The sequence below is a fragment of the Botrytis porri genome (assembly GCF_014898465.1).
Source record: "Botrytis porri strain MUCL 3234 chromosome Unknown BPOR_022, whole genome shotgun sequence".
Classification (NCBI taxonomy): Eukaryota; Fungi; Ascomycota; class Leotiomycetes; order Helotiales; family Sclerotiniaceae; genus Botrytis; species Botrytis porri.
In genome coordinates this window covers 170829-184155 of record NW_024066096.1, presented here as the reverse complement: position 1 = coordinate 184155, position 13327 = coordinate 170829, and the positions used below count along the sequence as shown (strand labels likewise).

The window sequence follows — 13327 nt, the reverse complement described above, 5'->3', positions numbered from 1 at the left end:
AAAATAAAAAATAAAAAATGAATTAATAAGAATAAACAAATAATAAATGAAGAAACGAAAAATTAAAATATTTTATTAAAGTTTAATTTTATAATTTTAAATTTATATATGTAGATTTATCTGTAATTTGAGAATATATTTAATTATCGAATCATTTAATTTGAATTATTAATTTATTATAATGAAAATTGAACAATTCAATTCGAATTATTTGTATTATAATAATAATTGAAAAAAATTAGATTGATTTATAAACAATAATATATAGATAAAACTTGTATATACTTTTCTATCAAATAGTATAAACTGTAGTTTAATAGATGAGAAAAAATCTATAGCTATTCTATGAAAAACGAGATGATTGCTAACAATCTAAACTATAGTTCAGTAGTAGAATTCTTGCTTTGGTTTATGTATGGTGCATATTTGTAAGAGGTCTTTAGTTCGCTCCCTTTTTGTTTATCTCTTTTGCTTGCTTTTACTTGTTTTTTGGGGGTGGGTTGGGGATTGGGGAGGGTGGAAGAGGGCAGGAAGAGGAGAATATGAAGTTCATGGATGGATGGATAGATGGATGGGCTTTTCTCCTTACCTTCTTCCGCTTTTGATTTTTGATGGAGAGAGTGTGTGTGTATTGAGTGAATGTGGATTTTGAATTGGTGTATAGAGAAAGAGAGAGAGAGATAGGTAGGTAGGTCGGTAGAGATAGAACATCTGATTTGGGGAGATGGGAAGAGGAAGATAATAAAATAAAATAGCATTAGTTGAAGAAATATCACTGGGAGTTACGAAGAGAAGTCGGTTATGGGGTGATAATATGATGGTATTCGGTATGAAACATTCACTCACATTTAAAATGGATACCAAACAAGTTCTCTATAAGCTTGGCGAGTATAGAGAAATGTAAATGGACAACGAGATATCATACTATGTTACCCCATCTCATTCGATACATTACGAAGAAAATAAAAATTACAGAAGCATAACAAACAACAAGATAAACAGACAAACCGCACATCCGCAAACCCTCACACATAATCCTCATGCCAATCATCTTCCTCCACATCCTCCCCCTTCTTTCCCTTAAGGTCCTCAGGCACTTCTTCCTCGCCCACACCCAACCTCTCACCTGTCCCCCATTGCTTCGTGAACCTATTCTCCACCAACTTCATATTCGTGATTCTCCTCGCCTCTCTTTCGCTCAACTCCTTCCAATGCCTCGATTCCCTCTGTTCCATATCACCACTCCCCGTTTTCTTCTCCCTACTCTCCTTCACCTTCGTCTCCAAATCTTCCAAATCCATCATCATATCATTCAAATGTCTCCCCTTGATTAAATGAGCACGATCGTGTTTCTTATAACTCTGTCCTGGTATTGTACCCGGCGCATTACGAATACGAGTTAAAGCGAGTGCGCGTTGAGAAATATCCGTGACTTTGTTGAGAACGGAACCGGGATGTGGATATTCTATTACTATTTCTTCATTTATCAGTTCTTTTGTAGACTTTCGCTGTTCACTTCGGAGTTTACTGTCGATGAGTTCGTTATGTCTATTTATCTTTTCAATGCGCTCTTCTCGGCTGATTTTGATTGGTTCTTTAGGAGTTGCTGTACGCCATGCGCGTAGAACAAGACGCTTCCAATCTACGGTGGAGATCTGCTCACTTAAGGGACCGGGTTGAAGGACATGATCCGAATTAACCCAGAGATCGAGTTCGGTGTCTGAAGGAAAATTACCGGCAATAAAAAGAGAGCTTTTGAGAGCATCAAGAGAACTATGTCGGAGGACCGCGCTGAAACGATAAACTTCAGTGCCAGTACGATCAGTCCTACCAGGAGGAGGTTTAATTCGTCCGGCTACACCCACTTTGACGTTCTTCTCTTCCTCTCTGAAACGATTGATGCGGGTGATCAAGCCAGAGATGGATCCCCACTGTGGAATTGATTTGTGGCGACACCAAGATCTTAAATCATCTTCTGACCACTGGGATGGTTCTGGAGCCAACTTGTGTAGAGGCGCTAGTTGCTGCTCTAAAGTGAGGCCGAATCGAGGTGAGGGCTGCCTCAATTCCTCGCCATTGATTACTCTTTCAAAGTAACGTTTAGCCGCAGCTCTGACGTCCGCCCTCTGACTAGGAGTAGTTGGAATAAGTAGTTTCAATCTTATAGCTAAACTGTCAATATCTTCATCCAAAAAGAAATCTATCAGGCCAAGGATGTACTGTGCTACAAGAACCGACTCTGGGTTTAAGCCATTGTCATGAATCTCTCCCCAAAGTTTCTCTAGTAGATGGTACTGTATTTTCCGCATGATTTTATACCCTATTTCCGTACCGTTGTCCAGTTTTGCTTGTTGTGCTGCAGCAGTTTTAGGTAACTGGAGCAACGAAAGGCCATGTTGCAAGCAATAATACCATGCTTGGATTCTTGTCCAATGGCCAATCTCATTTGCCGATGCTTGGCTAAGTGCTTTCAAAACTTTTTCTGTAAGTGTAGAATTCTCATCCACCTTATCTGCTTCAACAAATGTTCTCAAGCGTTTGCTTGGTCCTGAGAGAAAACTGTTCAAGCTTCCGCGCTTTTTGACCTTTGGACCTGATGAGAACATCTCAGAGGCTGCTGCTTTTTCTTCGGCAGCTATCTCAGCCCAAACCTCTTTCCGAGCCTCTTCCACCAATTTGTTTGGTGGAATCAGTTTTGTCGACCTAGGCTGAAAATCTGTCGTCGGACGATAGCGAACTTCGATTTGCGTCACGATTTCAGAATCATCATCTTGAATGTAACCTATATCCTCATCTAGCATTCCATCATCGTGCGTCTCGATGCTATAAGCAATTACCGTTCTGTTATCGTTCCCTGCGATGACCTTGTCTTCCCATGAGCAGGGGGTTTGTTCTCGTAGCAATCTTTCAAGCTCAGCATCGTAATTTTTATCTATTTCATTATGTAGAGTGAACGTAAAGGACTGCTTTTCTAATTTCATTTGCGCGACGATTTGGTCCTTTACGAGTCCTTGGACAGGCTGACCTGAAGAGAACTTTGTAATTCTATAGTGGCCTTTCCATCTAGGAAGTTTCGCAATCGGATCCATCCACCAATTTGCCTTCACGGAGATGGCAGCCCCGGCTTTGTCACTGTAATCCAAATTTAAGCTCTTTTTCAAGGTCGCAGCAAGTTGATGTAGAGGGACACCGCGTTGATTAGCTTCCCACCAAGTCTGCCGAAATGTATTTGAGAGATAATTGACAGGAATTGCATAGAGTTTTTCGTATAATGGCCGCTTGTGTTCTTTGTCTCTGCCAAATAATTTATTGGTTTTAAATAAAGGTTGCCAATACAACGACCACCCCAGACTACCAAACTTGGCATCTTGGTCATAAGATTCACAAAATTGAGGATGGAAACCATTAAAAATCCAGCTCACGAAAGACCTTCCTAGTTCGCTATCCACGTCTTTCTCAACGTAAGGCTCATCACCAAAAGGTGGGTTGAAAGACCGATAATCTTGAAGGAATGTTGCATGTCCAAGTTCATGAACCATTGTAACTGCCGCCATAAACTGTGCTTTAAGGCGAATTTCGGAATCAACTGGGTGGGTACGCATTGGTACTAATAATAAATCCATAATGGAAATAACGAGTGGCCGTCGTACCTGGCCTGCTTGAGCAGCTTGTAAATCCGATTCCCTGATCTCGTTCTCATCGAGTTCGTGAAAGTCTGCTTCTCCGTAATCTACTATTCTTGTGACACCATTCCAATTCCGAGTCGCATGCATTCTATCATTCAATCTCCATTTGATACATCTTGCGATCGCTTCAAGCTCCAACTCTGCTGCTTGGAGATCCTTGATCAAAACGGTTTGTTTTAACAGAATCACTTTTGGACAGACAAGATGGCTATGTTCAGCGTGCGATACTTCTTGCGGCGAGCCAAATATGATGCTTGATGGCAAAAAACTTGCTAAATACGGCATTCCGACTTCTAAAAGTCGTGTGGCAAGTCGCATACTTGGCATTAAGAGCTGGTAGTCCTCATCAGAGACTTCCCATCTATTGCGTGCAAACAATGGATGGACAGGGCCAGTTAAACTTGGAGCTGGTGCTCGAGGTGCCACTAGATTCATCATTTTAGACAAGCAGGACTGTAGTCAAGAATGACACTTACACATAGCTCCCCCAATTGCTAGACTTGTAGGATCCCATGGCTTTGATACTCCACCCTTCACCACACCTTGGTGTGAGTTGTCTGGGAACACTTCTGCCATAATGTCGACAACAAAATACGGATTTCAGAGACGGATTTTCACTACACTAAAATCTTGATGAAAATTTGTTAATCCAAAGCAGAGAGTGTTAGACATGTAGCAGTAGTGTTAGCATTCCTCGAGTAAGCGCATACGAGACTAAGAATGTAGATGCGATTGAGGATAAAAGAGAGATCTGATTTCATTGTTCTCCGAGAATCACAACGTTCTTTCATTTCGATTCCTTTGCAGTTTTCTTCAACGCTTCAAAGACGCTCTTTGATGGTCTTGGTCATAACAATTGCTTCCGGCCATTTTATAAGTATTCTTCCCACGTGGAAGAAAACCGATGCAAAGCAATGGTGAGAGCGAACAATTCAAACGATAAGACTCATTTAACTTCAGCGATTCTATATGAGGAAGCTTGGTAACTATTCAAGTGATGATAGCAAATTCCAAGCAGTGATGAAATTCTCGGCCGGAGATGAATGAACCTATTTGAAGTATCTCGCATCCTGCCTTCGAAATAGGTTAGTTGATCGTTGATCGATGATGGATGATTCTATCTTGAAGAAGATTCGATTGTTTCTGCCGTAGACCTTGGGCACGGATTGGTATGGTCAAGACAGCAGTCGGTACTTGATTGTGTCAATAAAGCTTGAGTTGCAATCGGGAAGAACCAGTTCCAGTTGATAGACAATCCACGGATACTCGAATTGGAGCTGAGCTAGAATTTTCAGCTGATAAGCTTCAAGACATGGTTATGTAATCTAGAATGCCGGTACTTCGAGTACATTTTGGTGCTTGGACCATCAACACGGCGAGCCTTCCTAAATGGTATTAAGTCTCACCAAGTTGTTGCTGACCATGACGGCTGTTACCACACCATCACGGTTAGCATGAAAGTGATGGACAAGGCAGAGTGGCTGTGGTCTACCAGGTCTGTCTTTCTAGCTTACTGATGGCTCAATTCCATACCGAGTAGGTACCTAGTCGTCTGCACTGTGTAGTTCATGACTTTGCCATGTACATTGTGTACACACCACATGTTCGCAATCAAAACAAGTAGTCAATCTCTTCATCATCTCTTCTAACATACGTAGCATACATAGTGTGCGTGTGTGTGTGTACCTAGGTAGGTATAAATACAATTCAAGTCTCTGATATATTCGTAACTCGGTAGCTTGCATTCGCTTTCCATTTTTTCCTCTCTCAATATCATCGACCTTGCTCCCTGCCGTTACTCCTTTCTCAACCAGGCTCTATCCTTATAACCCGAGCCCGGGGATCACGTATTTAGCTTCCATTCCATCCTTTCTGTCATGATCAAAGTCTAAGCTGTCCAAGCTGTCCAAACTAGGCTCCGGTCTAGTCTCGTTCATATAGTTTAACAATAAACAAATAACTCTTGAGTCTTGAGTCTTGAGTCTTGAGTCTTGAGTCTTGAAAACAAGCAAGACAGGTCTGACGGTCTGAGGTTCTTTCCTTCATCCAGCAGTCTTGGCAGCCCATGGAATCCAAGCTTGAAAAGGTACCCGACCACAACCCAACAATCATACCAAGACAATAGGAAAGAACACTGACAGCTTCCTTCCAAAAGCAAATGAGAAGCCATTGGTATAACATGTGGTCAACACTAAAAATCAAACATGTTCGGTTGGGTCAAGGTAGGATTGATTGATCGATCGCGTGTACGAGCTCTGTCTACAAAACTCATTTCTTATCCGCTGCGGTAATTTTCTCTCTCCGTACTTCGTAGTTAGTTCGGTTCAGTTCAGTTCAGTCTTGTTTGCACATTGCATCCATCGGATTCTCGCCCATATTTTTACCCTTATATCCTTTTCAAGTCTTGATTCCTGCCCTCTGGATTGGACGGAGTCTTCACCGACCATCAGATTTCCCCATATCCCTCCCACCTTTTTTGTCTTAAACCGTTATACCGCTGATCGATCTTCAACGTTTTTCCCTACAGCGATATTTTGTACATACATCCCTTAAATGCATAACTGCCGATGATAATAATTCCCCAGCCCCCACAGAGTCTTTACTAGAAGCTCTTCTATTGATTTACTCTTGGAAATCCCATCTGCGCTGCCTTTTTAGAGGTCAATAATGAGTTTGCCTCAGGATCTCGAGAAAGGAATATTGGCAGAGGAGAAACATGAACAGGAACATGAAAATGGAACGAAAACAGAATCAACTACATACCAATCCGATAATTCGAGAAACCCTTCGCCGCAAAATGATGGTTCTGCAAATCCCTCCATCGCCGACCGAGATTCGAATCTTGAAGCGGTCAAAACATTGGATGAAGGCAACATCGATGATCTCGAAAGGCAAAAGGTTCGAAACAACCACTCGCATTGCGCATTTTCGAAATACCTAACTAACATTCCCTTCTCATTTAGACAACCACCGAATCAATAAAAGTCGGACCATCTTGTCATCGCGCACATCCAAACTCCGACTCGAACGATAAAACCAGCACGAACTCGAAATCCTCCAGCGGTTCCAGACTCGCCCGCCTAGCCCATCGATCTCATACTCCGCGCGCCAAACTTCCACCGCGACCTATTCCAATCTCCAATCTCGCAAACGGTATCGTAGGATGGGAAAGCCAGAACGATCCCGAAATGCCTCTGAATTTTCCGGAAACCAAGAAATGGGTGCTGACGGGTTTACTGGCGAGCATTACTTTTATATCTCCGCTCGCTTCTAGTATGTTTGCGCCCGGTGTAACATTTGCAGACAAGGAGTTCCATAATTCCAGTTTGATATTGAGCTCTTTCACCGTGAGCATCTTTGTCTTGGGATATGTCGTTGGGCCATTAATACTTGCGCCTTTGTCTGAGATGTATGGGAGAAGATATGTTCTTACGGGTGGTAATATAATATTTTGTGTATGGCAGATTGGGTGTGCATTGGCACCTAGCTTGAGTACATTGATAGGATTTCGATTTATGGCTGGATTGGGTGGTTCGGGTTGTTTGACCATCGGTGCTGGAATGATTGCGGATTTATTTCATGCGGATAGGAGAGGATTGGCGACTTCACTTTTCAGTCTGGGTCCTTTGTTTGGTCCTGTTATTGGTCCAATAGCTGGAGGTATTTTCTCCATTCCTTATACTCATCAAATTACAGTACATCTAATCATTCTCCAGGTTTCGTAGCCCAAAGAATCGGCTGGCGTTGGGTGTTTTGGATTCTTTTCATTGCCGGGACCATCATAACTATCGGTATCGAATGTCTCAACGTAGAAACCAACCCACGTCTCCTTATAAAGCGCAAAGTAGCGCGTCTCTCCAAAGAACTCAATCGATCTGATCTCCGCAGCGTATACGATCCAAGTAATTCAGCACATCATTCAAACGCTTCTGTTCTAGCAAATGCCATGATTCGACCCCTGAAAATGTTAATTTTTAGTCCTATTGTGTTTATTCTGAGTTTGTATATGGCTGTTGTTTATGGGCTTTTGTATTTATTGTTTACTACTATTACGACTGTTTTTACGGATAAATATCATTGGGCGCCAGAATTGGGTGGATTAGCCGTGAGTATATCTCTTCATCTCTTTCGCCTCCAAAATCTCCCTCCTCCCTTGTACGGCCAATCTAACTGTCAGCTAGTACATAGGTCTAGGTTTTGGTTTCTTCCTTGGTCTCGTAGTAGTAGCTCGTATCTCGGACGTTACGGTAGTCCGCATGACGAAAGCAAATAACGGAATCTTTGAGCCTGAAATGCGATTACCGGCTTGTATATTTTTTGCTTGTTTTATACCGATTAGTTTTTTCTGGTATGGTTGGAGCATTGAGGGTGGCGTTCATGTAAGTACTCCTTTTCCTCCCTAACCTCTCACTCCCCTTCAACCTTTCTCAAAGAGTCTAACATCCCCTCCAGTGGATCGTTCCCATAATCGGCCTCATCCCCTTCGGTTTCGGTATGATGGGAATCTTCATTCCCATTCAAACATACGTCATCGACAGCTTTCCATCCTTTGCTGCGTCAGGAATCGCAGCATTAACAGTATCACGATCCTTATTCGGAGCATTTTTACCACTTGTAGGACCGGCTATGTATGAAAATTTAGGGTATGGATGGGGAAATAGTGTTTTGGGATTTATTGCACTGGCGTTAATCCCGGCGCCGATGATTATTTACAAGTTTGGAGGGAGGGTGAGGAAAAGGTTTCCTGTTAAGCTTTAAGAGGATAGGGCAGAAAAAGAGGAGGAACTTGAGGAAACAGAGAAACGAAAAATAATAAAAAGTGTGTGTGTATTTGATATACAACAAAACGCAAACACACATGACGCGACGGAACAAAACAGAAGTAATAATACCTTATAACGAGAAATCATGAGAGGAGATGAAAACGAGATGGAGCGAAACATCCATCAACCTTACAAAATATCACCCCCACACACATAATTTCGAAAAAATTAGCGAGCATAAGCGATGGAGTTACGATATTCATTGGTTATTATTTAGTTAGGAATTGGCTGTTTATATTGTTATTATTCAATGGGTACTTACTGGTTGGTTCAGGTTAGGTCGGAATTGATTGATTGATGCGCTTGGTGCGTTTGGAGATTACTTACTAGGTATGAAAAGGAGGGAATTGGAATTTTGGGGGATTTGAGTACTTTTTGAGTTTGAATATTGAGTACTTTTTGAGCACTCGTTGAGTATTGATTGGTTAATGAAGGTTTCTTATGATATGATTGTGTTGATTGGAGTTGGAAGAGGATTGAAGGTTGAAGGTTGAAGATTGAAGATTGAAGATTGAAGATTGAGGATTGAAGGTTGAAGGTTGAAGATTGAAGATTGAAGATTGAAGATTGAAGATTGAAGATTGAAGATTGAAGGATGGATCTTTCTTTCTTGATGGTTGGGGGTTGGGGTTAGAATGAGCGAGGGTGAGTGTGAATGGGTGAAAGGGGGATATGAGACACGAGGGAAGGGCACAGGAAATGGTATGTAGATTATCTGCAGATGCGCATGTGGGAGTAGGAGCGCGCGCAATGATTGATGATGGTTAATGGTTGGTTGGTATGTATATATTACAAAACCACACATACACACGATGTTGTTTATACCGACCGGTATCAATAAACTTGATATGAAGTTTACTCATGAGCGAATTGGAGAATTAAATTCATTCATTCATTCATTCTTCTATTTATTACCTATAATATACGTATTAATTAATCAATTCAACTTACCTCTTCCCAATCTTTTGGATGAACAAATAACCATCTACTGAATGAATGAATGAACGAATGATTGATTCGTTGATTCCTCTCATTATCGCTCGCATCACCCAAGCAACTAACAACCCGATAATAATTCATTTCTCTCCCTCTTCTTAATGTATATTATATATATGTATCACATCTACGTCATCAATCACAAAAAGCAAATCCCCCCCAAAATTTGTTGCATATCGCATAACTTCATGACGTCGATGATGATGATGATGACGAGAGATGAAATAAAATGACGTCGGTGACGTAGTTATTTTTTTGATGTGTATGGATGGATTTGGGATTTTGGGTATATGTGAAACAACACAACATCCAGATTTCGGATTCGAGATGTTTGGATTGGGATTGGAATTGGATTTAGGAATTGGGAATGGGATGGATTGGAATTCCATTTTAATGTGTACACAGATGCGAGTGAGAAGAGAATATCAAAGACATGATGTGAATAGACATCGACAATCTACTGCACATTTCATTCTCACCACCACGAGGATTCCAAAACATAAGGTAGGGGAGATTTAAGAGTCGACTACGACTACCATTTTTCTATTCTCTAAATTTCGAAAATTTCTCTCCAAGTTCGATTTATGTTTGCTCTGAAATGATGAGTTCTACTCGAGTTCAAGGATTTCCGATTAATAGGGGTATAAGTATAGCTACATACCTCATCTATAAAAACCAATTGAATGGAAAGGAAAGAAGAAGAAAAAGATAGCATAGGGTAATTTGATCTCAAGTAGATAACTAAATAGAAATAGAGATGGCGAAAATTGCCCCAGTAAAATTTCTCAAGACAAAGTAGTGTGTATATAAAAGCGCTTACTTGCATTCTCAGAACTTCTCGCTTTTCGCTTCCAGCTAGCTGTCTAGGTGGATCATCAATATGGATTAGATGAATGTGGTGGGGGGAAAAGGTGTGGGAATGAGACGGCAGCCTTATGTACTCCATTTTTCGAAGGGGTCTAAGCAGGCGTATTCACAGCGGGTACGTGTATCGAGTGATAAGTTCATCGGTTAGTTGAATGGAAAGAAAGTAAAACCGAAAAGATCAGAAGATCGGGATGAAGGGAAGATAGGATAGAGGATTTATAGATCGCTAAAAGGCGAAATTTCAAGGACTGTTGCTTCAACCCTTGAAATATTGAAATCATCGATGAAATTGTAGATCAACCACACGGGCAAAAATCTTCCACTCCGTTTGAGACTTTCGGACCCAATGGGTACCAGGTAAATATACAATTCCCTTCTATTCACCCTTTCGCCACTGTAAGCGATCCCATAACTAATGAAGACAAATGGAGAGCACGATAACTTTGAGAGTGCAACATTGCGAGAAGAATAGGTTTGGTCATAGGCATCTTCAGATGAACATGAGTCACATTCATCCAATGTGATCACATTCCAAATCTCATCAAAAATCCGTCCCCAATGATTTCCCAACATGATGATTTCCTCTTCAGATGATAAGATCGTGGATTCGCCTCCCATAATGCAGATCTGCCTCTTCCTATTTTGTGCACATCAAATGACCTTGCCGAGCATTATCATCAACACGCCTAAGCTGTATCACCGCAGAAATGTAACAAAATACCGAGATCTCCAATGCATATAACCCCACATAATCCCTACGAGATGTGAGGCAGTGGAACTGTAGGCTCGCGATGAGGAGAACAGATTTCACAAAAGTGTCGAATTTGACATTTCCGTGGGCAAACAAATCTAAGAGTATGGAGGAAGAATGCAATATTGTGGGTGGGGTGAGTTTGTAATTCAATGAAACTTTTATATTACCATCTTAGGTAAAAAAATACGAGAAGATGAACTACCACCTTTAAAGTTGTGTTTCGCTTTGAACACATCAGATACGAGGGGTGAGAATAGATGCATCAAACCTCAGTCTGAGTAAACATCAGATGAGCTCGAAATGCAGAACTGCAAGCAGAAAATTAAATCTGTCCGTATATTTCAATTGATTGAAAATTTGGTAGCGAGTTCTTGAGATGGAATAAACGGCGTTCGAGGTTGAGGTTTAAGAGTACCTTCAGCTTTCTAACGACGATACAGGAGATCCTTGGTCATACATTAAGCTGTGAAATGTTATGTAGCCATATATGCATTTGGATTATCTCGACTGAGACCCCAGTCAAGATCCAAACTCTCGTGATGTGAAAAAAATCCAGCAGTTCAAATAATATGAGGTGGCATCATCTATATTGGGACATCCGACAATTGAACGAGACAAAACCCAGTGACATTCCGAGATCCAGGGTCAATATGCAATAATAGCAGCAGCATTTACACAAGCCGATAACAGACATCGCTGACTGAGGAACGCGCGCAAGTAGATAGAGAAAAGGTGACAGGATCGCAAGAACTCATATCGGTGTTGAAGAAAATATGACAGAAATGGAGTTAGCACTTACTAGGGGCACAACATATAGACCATCCAATGTATTAAGAATATGCGAGTATGAGCTGTCATTCTCTCGGTTCACTTCCCCAAGCTCTTCATGATTCTCGATCAATAATTTCCGAGAGAAGTGTTTTGGCATGCCAGTATTTATACATGTCGAGGCAGGTAAAAAAGATGTTACCAAACATCAACACTATAGTAAGCTCGAGCGTTGCCAGCGTGTTGGTAGCAGACTAACATCTTATCCAGATATCGTTTCATGATTCTCCCATGTTATGTAGTGGCTACATGATCGGAAGATATTCCTATAGGTGGAATTTACTCCGTTTGTCAATGTCGAATCATTTTGTTCAATTGGTAAATAACCATGAGCATTGTTGGAAGAAATTAGACGGAAAAGTGGTACGAAAGCATTTATCTCTTCATCTGCATGAGGGCATCTATGAGAATATCGTGAGGAAATGCATTCGTGCGGTGTCACCGGTATCACGACTTCACGGCTCACCAAGAGCTACTCTTCATTGACCATGGATTGCTTTGGCCACTGGCTGAACTGAACAATTGTAGAAATTCGTACCACTTCACAGGGTAAGAATTGCCGTAGTATCATCAGAAAATGTTAGTCAAAGAAATCACAATGGAAGTAATTATGACTTGGGAGAATTTTGACTAGGAAATTCAGAAGTTGGCTGAGTGGAGTCGCGGTGAGAAAACTGATATTGGATAAGAGAAGTAGAGTCTCGGGTCGGAATATCTAGAAGATTCGATACTAAGACCGAAGAAGGAAAAATATGTCATAAAGAAAGGATTTTAGCCATATTTAGCCATACTTGAGGTGTGTCTGAATAAGAGATCAGAAGGAGGTATCATCCATTGATCTGTGCGTCGTATCAATGCACGCACTGGTCCCTGCAAAAGCGGTTTCGGATGTCTTAGATTCGCCCCCATTGAATTTTATACAGGGGGTGTACCGTTCTAGGGAAACTCATTCCCCGCCTTGACATGGAAAAGAAACGGTGGGACAAGGAGAAGAAAAGAAAAAAAAAGTATTTTCATACCTTCACTCAAAACAACCTCAAAATCTCAAACCTCGTGTGAAAACATGCTTTTGAGTGAGTTAATTATGACGACTTGTGTATGGTTGTTTGATTGATTGATTGACTTGTCAGGAAGTTTGAAGTCATTCTCAAAGTAAATATACAAGTAGATGGTAGATGTTAGATGTTAGATGTTAGATGTTTGTTCGGAGTATGGGAGTAAACAAGATAAAAGGATAGAGGATGAGAGGATCAAATACCTGAAGTGTCAAATCGCACCACTCTCATTCGATGGTTCACTTGTGCTTTCGTATACAACTTTATTGTGTGTAGTAGGTATTGAGATTAGGTCTAGGATGCCGGCTTACTTTCAAT

At 41.1% G+C, this 13327-nt stretch overlaps 2 protein-coding genes across 2 annotated transcripts; one reads left to right on the top strand and one right to left on the bottom strand.

The window, feature by feature from the left end:
* Positions 1–1025: 1025 nt before the first annotated feature.
* EAF01_011525 (uncharacterized protein) lies at positions 1026–4262 on the bottom strand (the record flags this gene model as incomplete). Its single annotated transcript, XM_038919783.1, has 2 exons — positions 1026–4111; positions 4163–4262. 2 exons carry the CDS (start codon positions 4260–4262, stop codon positions 1026–1028), a joined length of 3186 nt encoding a protein of 1061 aa, XP_038764716.1.
* A 1383-nt stretch (positions 4263–5645) lies between these two features.
* On the top strand, positions 5646–9009 carry EAF01_011524 (uncharacterized protein). The gene is made up of 5 exons (XM_038919782.1): positions 5646–6584; positions 6650–7346; positions 7403–7791; positions 7868–8065; positions 8139–9009. The coding sequence occupies exons 1-5, from the start codon at positions 6354–6356 to the stop codon at positions 8442–8444; spliced, it is 1821 nt and encodes a 606-aa protein (XP_038764715.1). The 5' UTR covers positions 5646–6353; the 3' UTR covers positions 8445–9009.
* Positions 9010–13327: the final 4318 nt, after the last annotated feature.

What these genes read in the sequence shown, in the direction of transcription:
- EAF01_011524 (XM_038919782.1), top strand. Translation starts at nt 6,354, where the DNA reads ATGAGTTTGCCTCAGGATCTCGAGAAAGGAATATTGGCAGAGGAGAAA. An exon ending in CAGAATTGGGTGGATTAGCC is followed by an intron (nt 7,792 to 7,867) that starts GTGAGTATATCT and finishes ACTGTCAGCTAG; the next exon opens with TACATAGGTCTAGGTTTTGG. An exon ending in GCATTGAGGGTGGCGTTCAT is followed by an intron (nt 8,066 to 8,138) that starts GTAAGTACTCCT and finishes CATCCCCTCCAG; the next exon opens with TGGATCGTTCCCATAATCGG.